We start from the raw sequence: 15319 nt of genomic DNA, 5'->3' as shown, positions 1-15319 counted from the left end.
TTACAATGATAAAAACAGCCATGGGTTTTTGTATTAGAGGTTAACGTCCCAAACTGTTACTTATAACATATCTTTTATTTTCCAGGTTTATATCTATGGCAGATGCCAGTGATTCAAATTGAATTCCGGCACCTATGATGATAATTAAGGAAAGCGTAATCATACAAAATTATACTCGACTTGATACATCAACTCTATTTCTCTCCCCAAAGATGCTGCCAGAGCTGCTCAGTATTTTTGGCATTTTCTATTTATATTTCAGATTACAGCATCGACAGTATTTTGCTTTTATTGCAGTGTCTGTAAACAGGCCTGGGCATTCCCTGTCAGTGACCATCCATCAACAGTTAATAATGACCAATTAAACTTTGTTTGGGGGTAATATTAGTTGGATGAATATGCTCAAGGGTTGTCTGTTTTACTCCTGTGTTGGGTCAGCCATTTCCATTGCACATGATCTTTAATACCCATTTGAATCACTTTACAAGTAGCTGGTGCTTCAGTTTAGTGTCTTATTTGAAGAACAGCACAGTCATCAAGCTGTGTCAGTAACTGAGATTATGCACAGATGTATGGATAAGAACATTTTAATGGTGCATTTTCACTTTTATTCTAATTTCCAAACCAATGTTAAAATTTGTAAAAAGACAGCTAGTTGAAAACCCATTGCTGTTGGAAGATGCGAGAGCTCTGCTTTTTATTTCTTCACCAGGCATGGTTGCCAAAAGGTACCTAGTAGCGTCAGAGTTTGAACTGATGTCTCTCCACAATTTGCTGTGATGTATTGAGAAACTAAACAATGAATTTATTTTCCGGTGTTTTTAGTAAACTGAAAAGATATCAACTGTAAAATTATAGATTCACTACTTGCTTAGTCAATACAACGTATTGAGGCAAAGATTACATCCTACAATATATAGGTATTTGCAATCTAAATCAAGGTCAACATGACCTTGTGATAGAATGTACAAGGGGTATCTTAAAAAGGAAGGTAGGAGAGCAAAAAGCAATCATGACAGAATAAACGTCGACAAAATAAAGGAAACCCTAAGTTATACATTAAGGTAAGGGTAAAAGGGTAACGAGGGAAAGAATACAGCCCATTTATGGACCACAATGATGATTTGTACATGGAGCCAAAGGACCACATAGGGTTCTAAATGAATACTTTGTGTCAATGACAGGACTGTGATATACCTACAGAAATTATCATAAACAGAGAAGATGTTCTGAGTAGTCCAACAGGCTTAAAAGTAGATAAATCTCCAAGGCAGGATGAAAGGTAACGGAGGCTGTTGAGTAAGGCAAGAAATGAAATAGCAGGGCCGCTGCCAATAATGTTCAATACCTCTCTGGCTACAGGAGAAGTGCAAGAGAACTGGGGATGAGCAATATGGTGCAATTATCCAAGAAAGAAGCATGGGCGAAACCAAGAAACTGGAAGCGTGTCAATGTTAGTGATGAGAAACTATAGGAAGCAATTCTAAGGGATAGAATTAATCTGCACTAGGAGAGGATGGGATTAATCAAGAACAAAATGCATTTTTTTAAAAGGGGAGATCATTAAAAGGGGACAAACCTTGATTGAGTTTTTTGAAGTAGTAACCAGGTGTATAGATGACAGCAACACATTCAATGTAGTCTACATGGACTTCAGCAAGGCTTTTGATAAAGTCCCCCATCGGAGATTGCTGGCAAAGGTATGACTCCATGGGATTTTTCTGTTTTTTCAACGGAAGCAGCAACTCGAGGGGCCTGCCGGGAACAGTGAGTCATTGATTTGAGCCTTTAAAAATTTACCATGAGCACGGGAGTCCTCCATTTCTGTATTTCAGCGGCAGCAGCAACTCAAAGGGTGGGAGCTTGCACCAGGGGCCTGGCGGGAGCGGTGAGTCACTGATTTGAGCTTTTAAATTTGAAGTCAAAGAGCAGAGGTTTCTGGGAAAGGAGGGACTTCTTACATTTATTTTCGTCTTGCTATATAAGTCAGTGTTTTCTCAACCCGAGACCCCACCCAACCACCTCCTCTAACCTTAAAGTCCAGGGGCATATCAGGTAAGCGTCTCTTTTTTATTTTGTGACCAGGGGACTAGCAGGGATGGCAGTGCAGGGAGAGCAATGTTCCTCCTGCATGATGTTTGAGGTCAGGGACGCCATTAGTGTCCCATCCAAGTACATCTGCAGGAAGTGTGCTCAAATCTTGCTCCTCCAAGACCGTGTTAGGGAACTGGAGAGGGATCTGGATGAACTTCGGATCATTCTGGAGGCAGAGGCTGTGAGAGATAGGAGTTACAGGGAAGTAGTTAATCATAGGCAAGAAGAGAGCCGGGGGACTGTTCAAAAGGTACAAAAACAGTCAGTGGAGGGATCCTCTGTATCATACCCCTGAAAAACATGTATACCGTTTTGGGTACTGTTGAGGGGGACGACTTACCAGGGGCACAGAGCCTGTCCCTGTTGCACAGAAGGGAAGGAGGCAAAGGAGGAGAGTGTTAGTCATTGGGGACTCAATAGTTAGAGGCTCAGATAGAAGGTTTGTTGGGAACAAACAAGACTCGCGGTTGGTGTGTTGCCTCCCAGGTGCCAGGGTCCGTGATGTCTTGGTTCGTATCTTTGGGGTCCTGAAGGGAGAGGGTGACCAGCCTCAAGTCGTTGTCCATGTCGGTACCAACGACATAGGTAGAAAGAGGGATAGGGATGTAAGGCAGGATTTCAGGGAGTTAGGGTGGAAGCTGAGAGCTAGAACAAACAGAGTTGTTATCTCTGGTTTGTTACCCTTGCCACGTGATAGTGAGGAAAGGAATAGGGAGAGATATCAGCTGAACACGTGGCTGCAAGGGTGGTGCAGGAGGGAGGGTTTCAGGTTTTTGGATAATTGAGACTCATTCTGGGGAAGGTGGGACTTGTACAAACAGGACGGTCTTCACTTGAACCAGTGGGGTACTAATATCCTGGGTGGGAAATTTGCTGGTGCTATTCAGGTGGGTTTAAACTAGCTCAACAGGGAGATGGGAACCAGAGGTGAAATTGCAGTGCACAGGAGGATGAGAGTAGGAATGACAGGGACAGGATTTCACGGCCACAGGAATGTTCTGGCAGACAGCAAACTGGTTTGAAGTGTGTCTACTCCAATGCCAGAAGTATCCGAAATAAGGCAGGTGAGCTTGCAGCATGGATAGATAGCTGGGACTTCGATGTTGTGGCCATTTCAGAGACATAGGTAGAGCAGGGTGAGGAATGGATGTTGCAGGTTCCAGGGTTTAGGTCTTTCATTAAAAACAGGCAAGGCGGTAAAAGAGGGGGAGGCATGGCCTTGTTAGTCAAAGATAGTATAACGGTGGCTGAGAGAACGTTTGATGCGGACTCGTCTACTGAGGTAGTGTGAGCTGAGGTTAGAAACAGGAGAGGAGAGATCACACCGCTTGGAGTTTTTTATAGGCCTCCGCAGAGTTCCAGGGAGATGGAAGAGAGGATTAGCAAAATTATTTTGAGTAGGAGTGAAAGGAACAGCGTGGTGATTATGGGAGACTTTAACTTCCCCAACATTGATTGGAAATATTATAGCTCTAGTACGTTGGATGGATCAGTTTTTGTCCAATGTGTACAGGAGGGTTTCCTGACAGTATGTCGAAGGGCCGACAAGAGGGGAGGCCACACTGGATCTGGTGCTTGGTAATGAACCAGGCCAGGTGTTTGATTTAGTTGTAGTTGAGCACTTTGGAGAGAGTGACCATAATTCAGTTGTGTTTAGTTTAGTAATGGAAAGGGATAGGTACATGCCACAGGTCAAGTGTTATCGATGGGGCAAGGGCAATTATAATGCGATTAGACAAGAATTAGGATGCATAGAATGAGGTAGCAAAATGCAGGGGATGCAGACAATCGAAATGTGGAGCTGGTTTAAGGAACAGATATTGCGTGTCCTTGATAGGTACGTCCCTGTCAAGCAGGGAGGAAGTGATAAGGTAAGGGAATCCTGGTTTACTACAGAAATTGCATCTGTTGTTAAGAAGAAGACGGAGGCGATGGAGAGTTACAGATCAGCTAGGAAAGAGTGAAAGAGAGTGAAGAAGAGCAAAGAGAGCACACAAGCAGTCTTTAGCAAATAGAATAAAGGAGAACCCTAAAGCTTTCTCTAGGTTCGTGAGGAATAAAAGGATGATTAGGGTAGGAATAGGGCCAGTCAAAGACAGAAATGGGAAGTTGAGTGTGGACCCTATAGAGATCGGAGAGCTGCTAAATGAACATTTCTCATTGGTGTTCACTCAGGAAAAGGAGAATATTGTACAGAAGAATGAGATACAAGATATTAGACTAGAAAGGATCGAGGTTAGTTACGTACAGGTGTTATCAATTGCAGAAGGAGTGAAAGTAGACAAGTCCCCTGGGCCAGATGGGATTTATCTGAGGATTCTCTGGGAAGCTAGGGAGGAAACAGCAGAGCCTTTGGCTTTGATATTTGAGTCATCATTGTCTACAAGTTTAGTACCTGAGGACTGGAGGATTGCAAATATTGTGCCCTTGTTCAAGAAGGGCAGCAGAGATGACCTGGGTAATTATAGACCAGTGAGCCTTACGTCTGTTGTAGGAAAGGTTTTGGAAAGGATTATAAGAAATAAGATTTATATTCATCTAGCAAGCAACAATTTGATTTCGGATAGTCAACATTATTTCATCAAGGGCAGGTCTGTCTCACAAACCTCATTGAGTTTTTTGAGAAGGTGACCAAGCATGTGAATGAGGGTAGGGCAGTTGACGTGGTATACATGGACTTCAGTAAAGCCTTTGATAAAGTTCCACATGGTAGGCTGATGGAGAAAATGCAGAGGCATGGAATTGAGGGTGATTTAGCAGTTTGGATTAGAAACTGGCTTTCTGAAAGAAGGCAGCGAGTGGTGGTTGATGGAAAATATCCAGTCTGGAGTCCGGTTACTAGTGGTGTGCCACAAGGATCTGTTTTGGGACCACTGCTGTTTGTCATTTTTATAACTGACTTAGACGCAGGCACAGGTGGATAGATTAGTAAGTTTGCAGACGACACTAAAGTCGGTAGAGTACTGGACAGTTACAGGTTGCAGGGGGACTTGGATAAACTGCAGAATTGGGCTGAGAGGTGGCAAATGGAGTTCAATGCAGCTAAATGTGAGGTGATGCACTTTGGGAAGAATAACAGGAAGGCAGAGTACTGCATCAATGGAAAGATTCTTGGTAGTGTGGATGTGCAGAAGGATCTTGGGAGTCCATGTGCATAGATCCCTGAAAGTTGCCACCCAGGTGGATAGTGCTGTTAAGAAGGCATACGGTGTGTTAGGTTTCATTGGTAGAGGGATTGTATTCCGGGACCGCAATATCATGCTGCAACTATACAAAACGCTGGTGCAGCCACACTTGGAATATTGTGTACAGTTCTGGTCACCCCATTACAGGAAGGATGAGGAAGCATTGGAAAAGGTGCAGAGGAGATTTACCAGGATGTTGCCTGGTCTGGAGGGAAGGTCTTTTGAGGAAAGGCTGAGACACTTGGGTCTGTTCTCATTGGAAAGAAAAAGGCTAAGGAGGGATTCGATAGAGACATACAAGATGATCAAAGGATTAGATAGGGTAGACAGTGAAAGACTTTTTCCTAGGATGATAAAAGCTTTTCTGAGAGGGCATAACTACAAATTGAGAGGTCATGGTTTTAAGACAGATATCAGAGGCAGGTTCTTTACGCAGAGAATGGTAAGGGCGTGGAACGTCCTACCTGCTAATGTAGTCAACTCAGCCACATTAGGGAGATTTAAACAATCCTTAGATAAGCACATGGATGATTTTGGGATAGTGTAGGGGGATGAGATGAGAATAGTTCACAGGTTGGCGTAACATCGAGGGCCGAAGGACCCGTTCTGCGCTGAATTGTTGTATGTTCTATGATCCAAGGAAACCTAGTTAATTGAATTGGCTGACTGTCAGGAGCAGAAGATGATGCACAAGCGGTATTTTTGTGACTGGAAGGCGATGTCCAGTAGAGTTCTGCTGGGATCAATGTTAGGGCCCTTACTGTTTGTGGTACATATAAATGATTTGGACTTGAATATAAGAGGGTTGATCAGTAAGTTCAAGGATGATGTGAAAATTGATTGCATGATAAATAGGGAGGAGGATAGCCTTAGAATGCAGAATGATAGAGACAGGGTGGTCAGATGAACTGATCAGCGGTAAATGGATTTCAATTTGGTTAAGCATGAGGTGATGCATTTGGGCAGGACAAACAAGGCAAGGCATGATGAACGATAGGACTCTGGGAAGCACAGAGGATCAGAGGGAACTTGGTGTGCATGTACACCAATCCCTTAAGGTAGTGGGAGAGGTAGGTAAAGGGGTTAAAAAAATGGATACTTGCCTCTCTTAGTGGAGGCACAGAGTTTAAGAGCAGGGAGGTCATGCCAGAAATGTTGATTAGACCGCAGCTAGAGTATAGTATGCAGTTTTGGAAACCACATTATAGAAGCAATGTGATTGCACTGGGGAGGGTGCAAAGGGATTTACTGGCATGTTACCTGGGCTGGAGAATTTTAGTTATGAAGAAAGATTGAATAAGAGTGGGATTATTTTCTTTGGAAGGACATGATTGAGATACACAAAATTATAAGGGGCATACATAGGGTAGACAAAGGAATTTTTCTTCTTGGAGGAGGGATCAAGGACTGGGGTCACAGATATAAGGTAATAGGCAGAAGGTTTAGAGGGGATGTGAGTAAAGAATTTTCACTCAGAGGGTTGTGTGAATCTGGATCTGCCTGTGAGGTGGTCGAGGCAGAAACCCTCATAACATTTAAGAAATACAGTATTTACATGTGTGCTTATAATACCAAGGCATATAATGCAACGGATTCTGGATCAGTGGTGCTGGAAAAGCACAGCAGTTCAGGCAGCATCCAAGGAGCAGTAAAACCGACGTTTCGGGCAAAAGCCCTTCATCAGGAATACAGGCAGAGTGCCTGAAGGGTGGAGAGATAAATGAGAGGAAGGTGGGGGTGGGGAGAAAGTAGCTTAGAGTACAATAGGTTAGTGGGGGTGGGAATGAAGGTGATAGGTCAGGGAGGAGGGTGGGGAAAGGTAGCAAAGAGTACAATGGGTGGACGGGGGGGGGATGAAGGTGATAGGTCAAAGAGGAGGGTGGAGTGGACAGGTGGAAAAGAAGATAGGCAGATAGGACAAGTCATGGGGACAGTGCTGAGCTGGAAGTTTGGAATTGGGGTGAGGTGGGGGAAGGGGAAATGAGGAAACTGTTGAAGTCCACATTGATGCCCTGGAGTTTAAGTGTTCCAAGGCGGAAGATGAGGCGTTCTTCCACCAGGCATTGGGTGGTGAGGGAGCGGTGGTGAAGGAGGCCCAGGACCTCCATGTCCTCGGCAGAGTGGGAGGAGGAGTTGAAATGTTGGGCCACAGGGCAGTGTGGTTGATTGGTGTGGGTGTCCCAGAGATGTTCCCTAAAGCGCTCTGCTCGGAGGCGTCCAGTCTCCCCAACGTAGAGGAGATCGCATCGGGAGCAACGGATACAATAAATGATATTGATGGATGTGACTAGCACTCTTCAAACATTCCAGAAGATTCCCCCAACCTCTGGAACTGCTCGGACGCCATTAGTCATGCGGCTGGTGCAGCCACTATCCCCATGCTGATTGAAGACATCAATTCCGCCCCCATCATGGCCGCTTCCACAGCCACTTCCGCCTCTCACAGTTCCTCATGCACCACGTGACATCACTTCCGCCCCTCACTTTATCGCTGATGTCACATACTCAGTGACGTCCACCCCCCCATATTGCCGTGTTTGCCACCACTTCCGCCCCCACCAACGCCACTCACCTGCATTCTGCTGACATGCCCCCACATATCCCACTGTCACCATCCCCACCCCCCAGAACCCTGAGGGGAACACCACTCCTGCTCATGGGTCCACCCCCATTCCCTCCACCACCACACCCACTCCAGTTATAGGCTCCGCCCCCATTCCCAGCTCCACACCCACACCAGAACCCAGCTCACAGCCCTGCCGAGTTTTCACCATCCCTCCAGACCTCCCCCACACTGAGGACGAAAGATTAATCCTCAGCAAAGGACTCACCTTCATCCCCCTCCTCCCTCGCATCAATGAATTTAATACACGCCTTGATTAGATTAGATTAGATTACTTACAGTGTGGAAACAGGCCCTTCGGCCCAACAAGTCCACACCGCCTCGCCGAAGCGCAACCCACCCATACATTTACCCCTTACCTAACACTACGGGCAATTGAGCATGGCCAATTCACCTGACCCCTGCACATTTTTGGACTGTAGGAGGAAACCGGAGCACCCGGAGGAAACCCACGCAGACACGGGGAGAACGTGCAAACTCCACACAGTCAGTCGCCTGAGGCGGGAATTGAACCCGGGTCTCTGGCGCTGTGAGGCAGCAGTGCTAACCACTGTGCCACCGTGCCACCCACCTCAGGTGATGTCGAACACTTCTTCCGCTGCCTCCACCTCCATGCTTACTTTCACAATCAGGACTCCCGCCCACCTTCCGAGAACCCCTTCGCCTGCCTCCAACACACTCCATCCACTTGGACACCCCGTGCTGACCTATTACTCGCCCTCGACCTCTTCATTTCCAACTGCTGCCGGGACATTAACCGCCTCAACCTGTCTACCCCTCTCCCCCACTCCAACCTCTCACCCTCATAACGCGCTGCCCTCCAATCCCTTTGCTCCAATCCCGACCTCACCATCAAGCCAGCAGATAAAGGGGGTGCAGTGGTAGTCTGGCGCACTGACCTCGACACCACTGAAGCCAGACGCCAACTCGAGGACACCTCCTCCTACCGCCCCCTCGAACATGACCCCATCTCCCATCACCAAACCATCATCTCCAAGACCATACAGAACCTCATCACCTCAAGCGATCTCCCACCCACAGCTTCTAACCTCATAGTCCAGGAACCCCGCACTACCCGGTTCTACCTCCTTCCCAAGATCCACAAGCCTGACCACCCTGGCCGACCCATTGTCTCAAGCATCCTCCTGCCCCACTGAACTCATTTCTACCTACCTCGACACTGTCCTATCCCCCCTAGTCCAGGAACTCCCCACATATGTTCGAGACACCACCCTTGCTCTCCACCTCCTCCAAGACTTCCGTTTCTCCGGCCCCCAATGCCTCATCTTCACCATGGATATCCAATCCCTCTACATCTCCATCCGCCATGGCCAGGGCCTCCAAACCCTCCATTTCTTCCTCTCCTGATGTCCCCAACAGTACCCTTCCACCGACATTCTCATTCATTCGGCCGAACTGGTCCTCACCCTTAACAATTTCTCCTTCGAATCTTCCCATTTCCTCCAGACCAAAGGGGTAGCCATGGGCACCCGTATGGGCCCCAGCTATGCCTGTCACTTTGTTGGCTACGTAGAACAGTGCATCTTTCGTAGTTACACCGGCACCACTCCCCACCTCTTCCTCCGCTACATTGATGACTGCATTGGCGCCACCTCGTGCTCCTGCGAGGAGGTTGAGCAATTCATCAACTTCACCAACACATTCCACCCTGACCTTAAATTCACCTGGACCATCTCGGACACCTCCCTTCCCTTCCTGGACCTCTCCATCTCCATTAATGACGACCGATTTGACACCGACATTTTTTACAAACCCATCGACTCCCACAGCTAACTGGATTACACTTCTTCCCACCCTACCTCCTGCAAAAATGCCATCCCGTATTCTCAATTCCTCCACCGTATCTGCTTCCAGGAGGACCATTTCCACCACAGAACACACCAGATGGCTTCCTTCTTTAGAGACCGCAATTTCCCTTCCCACGTGGTTAAAGATGCCCTCCAACGTATCTCGTCCACATCCCACAACTCCGCCCTCAGACCCCACCCCTCCAACTGTAACAAGGACAGAACCCACCGGTGCTCACCTTCCACCCTACCAACCTTCGCATAAAGCAAATCACCCGCCGACATTTCCGCCACCTCCAAACGGACCCCAACACCAGAGATATAGTTCCCTCTGTGACTACCTGGTCAGGTCAATGCCCCCCTACAACCCACCCTCCCGTCCTGGCACCTTTCTCTGCCACCGCAGGAATTGCAAAGCCTGCGCCCACACCTCCTCCCTCACCTCCATCCAAGGCTCTAAAGGAGCCTTCCACATCCATCAAAGTTTTACCTGCACATCCACCAATATCATTTATTGTATCCGTTGCTCCCGATGCTGTCTCCTCTACATTGGGGACACTGGACGCCTCCGAGCAGAGCGCTTTAGGGAACATCTCTGGGACACCCGGAACCAATCAACCACACCGCCCTGTGGCCCAACATTTCAACTCCCCCTCCGAGGACATGGAGGTCCTGGGCCTCCTTCACTGCCGCTCCCTCGCCACCCAATGCCTGGAGGAAGAAAGCCTCATCTTCCGCCTCGGAACATTTCAACCCCAGGGCATCAATGTGGATTTCAACAGTTTCCTCATTTCTCCTTCCCCCGCCTCACCCCAGTTCTAAACTTCCAGATCAGCACTGTCCCCATGACTTGTCCTATCTGCCTATCTTCTTTTCCATCTATCCACTCCACCCTCCTCTCTGACTTATCACCTCCATCCCACCCCCATCCATCCATTGTACTCTTTGCTACCTTCCCCCCGTCTCCTCCCTGACCTATCACCTTCATCCCCATCCCCACTCACCTATTGTACTCTATGCTACTTTCTCCCCACCACCACCCTCCTCTCATTTATCTCTCCACCCTTCAGGCACTCTGCCTGTATTCCTGATGAAGGGCTTTTGCCTGAAACGTCAATTTTACTGCTCCTCAGATGCTGCCTTTTCCAGCACCACTCTAATCCAGACTCTGGTTTCCAACATCTGCAGTCCTTGTTTTTACCTATATACTGCAACGGGCCAAGTCCGGATAAAGAGAACGAGAACGGTTAAGTGGTTGCTTCGACTGGCGCATATTGGGCCAAAGGACCTTTTCCGATATTGTAGATCTTGTGACTCTATGACATCTTGGACAAGAATTAATTGTCTAAATACCCTCTAACCAACACAATTATTTCAAAATAGAAAAACTGTAAATATTCTAGCTCTGCCCAACCTTAATACGCAGCATTAGGAGGTGGACGTTTTGGGTATAATTCTTCTTCATGACTGAGCGTGCGTGTAAGGGGAGCTGCAGATAAAGGGGGTGTGGGGCAGGGAGGTCAGGTAGAGGGTACCACCCTGTTGGTCAATAGGAGGAATGAACCCAGATGGTGGCTAGAAGGGTCGATGAAAGGAATGAAAGGGAGGGGGGAGGGGCTGGGAAGGGAGATTATTTGACTTTGGAGAACTCAATGTTGAGTCCTCTGGGCTGCAGACTGCCCAGGCGGAAGATGAGGTGTTTTTCCTCCAATTTGCAGTTTGATTCATTCTGATAAAGGAGGAGGACAAGGATGGTCATGTCAGAAAGGGAGTGGGAAGGGGAATTAAAATGGGTGGTGACTGGGAGGTCAGATCAGCCTGTGGGCCGGCTGAGATGCTCACGTCCATCTTCCACCTGGGCAACCTACAGCCCAGAGAACTCAACATTGAGTTCTCCAATTTCAAATAACGTCCCTTCCCATCACCAGACTTCTTTCCCATAACCTCTCCATTCCTCTCATCGACCCTTCCTTCTAGCCACCGTCTAGATTCATTCCTCCCAGCCACCGACTGGATTCATTCCTCCCATTGACCAACCAGGTTGTACCCTCTACTTGTGTTCACCTATCCCCACCTCACCACCCTGCCTTCCCACTCCCTTTATTTGCAGCTCCCCGTACACCCAACCCCAGTCCTGAAGAAGAGTTACACCTGAAACCCCCTGTTGCTGCCTGGCTTGCTGCCTTATTCCAGCCTCCTGCTCGTCTACCTTGGATTCCAGCATCTGCATTTTTTTTGTATCCAACCTTAAAATGCAGCTATACATTTCTCAACAGTTTACGTTTCTAAAGCATTCTTTCAAGAAAAAAAATTCCGAGCTTTACATTAAAGCAAAAAATAAACAGCAAATACAAAAGAGAAGTTGAAGTGATTGGAGGATGAACTAAAGAAATAGCTCAATAGAATTTTTTGTGGGGCTTACATTTAGGGAGCTAAACAGTAGAAGCAGCCTAATGTTAAAGGAGAACTCATCATGGTGGTGTGGCAGAAAAGAGGGTCAAATGAAAGGTCTATCGTTCATGAAGGAGTATGGTAATACATCTGGAGGTGACTGGTATTGAGTTAGATGAGGTCATGGAGACACTTTAAATAATGGTGACAATTTTAAAGTCAATTCTGTGTAGTGCAAGGAGCCTGTGGAGTTCAGAATAACTGAGAGCAATGAAAACATGGGTTGCCATAGTTACGATTTGTTAAATCTGTGGACAATTAAGATTGATTGGAAAAGCATAATAAATGACCTATTGTTTCAGAGGTTAGTAATGTTGCCTACGTGGATGAGTGAACATACAATGAAAGCTCGAATCTGGATTCACGAGAATAGTGGTGTGGAATATATTTATCACAAATTTTAATCTATAATTAATGAGGTGTTACTGCTGATCAGTAAACTAAATCAAAATCACTTAAAATGAAAGGTCTTAAATATGGCAAGTATAAATTTTGATTCATTTCGCATTATAAACCATTAGGCATCAGTATTTTGATAGATTTGATCATATTGACAGTGGTTTGATGTCACTGAACTTTTTTCTATTTAATAAAAACTCGATTCTCAATATTGTTATCCCAAATTCACCCTAAAAGGATGTGCAGACTCGCTCATTTGTTAATGTGTGTAGAACTTCTTTGCAACTCATAAACCTAAATGTTAATATTTACATTTACACCGTCCAAAACTGCCTCTTCTTCCAGAGGATTGGCCACCAGAAGGTTGAGAGTCTTTATCCATGACCTGAACTAATACTGTCAGTTCAGTGAGACTCACAGCAAGCTGAATGGGCCACGAAGGCAAACATTTGAATTAGTTATCTGGCTAGTGGATTAGTTAGTGAATCAATTATCTAGTTACTGGGTTAGTTAGATAATGAATTAATTACCTCTCGTAGCTAGTATATACATTACCGCATTAGTAATTTGGTTCTCTAGTTAACAAATTACTGAGCGATTTCGTGAATTGGTTAGTTCGTGGATTCGCTGGTTAGTAAGCGCTGGCTGCTTTCAGCCACAAGTTGCTGGTGTGGCGCCTGTCTCCACCTCCTGGGGAAGCCGTTGTCAATGGAGACCCGCAGACACGGCAACCACTTTATCACCATCCTCATTCGAAATGAAAGAGTGAGCTTCCCCGTGTATTTTTTTTTTTGTTTCCCCACCCCTTACAGCTTGTAGTTCTCCTGATTTTGATCCTCAGCCGGCAGCACCACTCGACCACAGCGCGAACATCGGCGTCTTCGTTTCCGCCCGTTCAGGCAATCCGCGCGGGCGGCACCGGGAGGGAGGGTCCTGTTCCGCTTCCTTCTCGACAGGCAGTGCAGCGGGGCAGCCCCGGCTCTCAGGACCCGGTTGTTAGGGGCCGAGGCAAGATGGCGGATGTGCTGAGCGTACTGCGTCAATACAACATCCAGAAGAAGGAGATTGTGGTGAAAGGGGACGAAGTCATCTTCGGAGAGTTTTCCTGGCCGAAGAATGTGAAGACGAATTATGTGATCTGGGGGTGAGTGGTGTCCGCCCGGGTGCCGCGTGGATGGACGGGTGGATGTGCAGGGTGGGAGGTAAACACTGCGATGGTGGGGGAAGGTGCACTCCGGGGTGAGGAGTTGAGTGGAGTTTGAGCAGCATGTGCGGGGGTCAGGGGAGCTGCTGGCGGGCAACTGTCGTCAATTTCACTGATCACGTCGCCAAACAAGTCCCTTCCAGTGTCAACTATAAATAGAAAACGCAGGGAATTGTGTTTGCTTGTTTAACACAGACAGCAGCCGTGGTTTGGGAAAAGCGACCACTCGTATCACTCTTTCACAACAAAAAAAAACTACTGATCAAAGCGATCTCGCCTCTGTCTGAGTAAACTCGGCGAAAAGGCTATTGGCGCAAACTTTTCTCGACTTTTTTTGCAATTTTTCTCAAGTAGTTTGCATGACTTTAAATTGATCGGAGCTTTTACCTTTAAACAAGCTCACGCAATTTTGTTTTGCACTGAGATGGTGTAGCCGAGGTTTTTCATGTGCAAAGGCTTTCCATCCACCAGCTTGAATGCGTTGTAAGTTACATTTGTTATAAACTTCCGATTGTCGGATGAGATGTTGAAACGAATTGCTATGTGCCACTTCCGGTGGCTCTGTTTCTTTTTAAGGGTTGTTGAGCATTATGGAAGAAGAGTGTACTTTCCATATGCTGGCTAATATTACTGACTGGGAAAGGCAGTAGCCCATGTGTTTCATTGCGTAATAGATACTGCTGAAAACTAAATACATTAAGTGCTTTTGAGGTATTGAAATTATTCAAAAAGAAACTGATGCTTTAGTGAACCAGGTAATTCACATTTCCAGAACATCCAAACAGCTTCCTAAGTAACTTTGAGAAAATTTCAAAACTAGGTCATGTGATTACTTGATATGGAGTGCACTTTCTGGATGAATATGGAACATATGGATGAACGGCTGAGGATCCTGGGATTATATTCATTAGAGTTTAGAAGGTTGAGGGGAATTCTAATATAAACTTACATGATAATGCATGGCTTAGAAAGGGTGGACACTGGGAATTTGTTTCTGTCAGGCAGGATATTAGGACCTGTGGTCACAGCCTTAGAATTAGAGAGGGTCAATTTAGAACAGAAATGAGGAGACATTTCTTCATCCAGAGAGTGGTGGACCTGTGGAATTCATTGCCACGGAGCGCAGTGGAGGCCGGGACATTAAATGTCTTCAAGGCAGAGATTGATAAATTCTTGATGTTGCAAGGAATTAAGGGCTACGGGGAGAGTGTGGGTAAATGGCGGTGAAATGCCCATCAGCTATGATTGAATGACGGAGTGGCCTCGATGGGCTGAATGGCCTCATTCCTACTCTTATGTTGTGGTCTTTCTCATTATAGGATACATTCCAATTACAATATTGAAGCCAGATAATTAAGTGTGTACAGAGTCTCTGGTGTTTGCAGGAATACAGCTGAAATTGTAGCTTCCTAGAAATTTAGGACATGATATTTTCTTGCTGTTTTGATAGCACAAGCACCCTTCTTGGGAAGCAACTTCGACATTGATTTGGAATCATTGTCAATTGCAGAAAGGACAGCAATATCAATAACAGCAGGTGGTGAACCCAAAGGAT

General features: G+C 46.4%; 2 protein-coding genes across 2 annotated transcripts in view; one reads left to right on the top strand and one right to left on the bottom strand.

Annotated features, from left to right (window-relative positions):
* The window catches only part of glrx2 (glutaredoxin 2), a 32336-nt gene extending 18665 nt beyond the window's left edge, over positions 1 to 13671 (bottom strand). The window contains exon 1 of the mRNA XM_043699808.1: positions 13371 to 13671. The gene's annotated coding sequence lies outside the window, so the exon portion shown is untranslated. The remainder of the gene's footprint in view (positions 1 to 13370) is intronic.
* cdc73 (cell division cycle 73, Paf1/RNA polymerase II complex component, homolog (S. cerevisiae)) overlaps positions 13482 to 15319 on the top strand; it is a 319379-nt gene continuing 317541 nt past the window's right edge. Inside the window, exon 1 of the mRNA XM_043699805.1 lies at positions 13482 to 13704. Within this exon, the coding sequence (XP_043555740.1) occupies positions 13574 to 13704 (131 nt within the window). The 5' untranslated portion in view covers positions 13482 to 13573. The remainder of the gene's footprint in view (positions 13705 to 15319) is intronic.

The sequence above is a fragment of the Chiloscyllium plagiosum genome, chromosome 11, assembly GCF_004010195.1.
Source record: "Chiloscyllium plagiosum isolate BGI_BamShark_2017 chromosome 11, ASM401019v2, whole genome shotgun sequence".
Classification (NCBI taxonomy): Eukaryota; Metazoa; Chordata; class Chondrichthyes; order Orectolobiformes; family Hemiscylliidae; genus Chiloscyllium; species Chiloscyllium plagiosum.
This window is presented reverse-complemented; position numbering and strand designations above follow the sequence as displayed.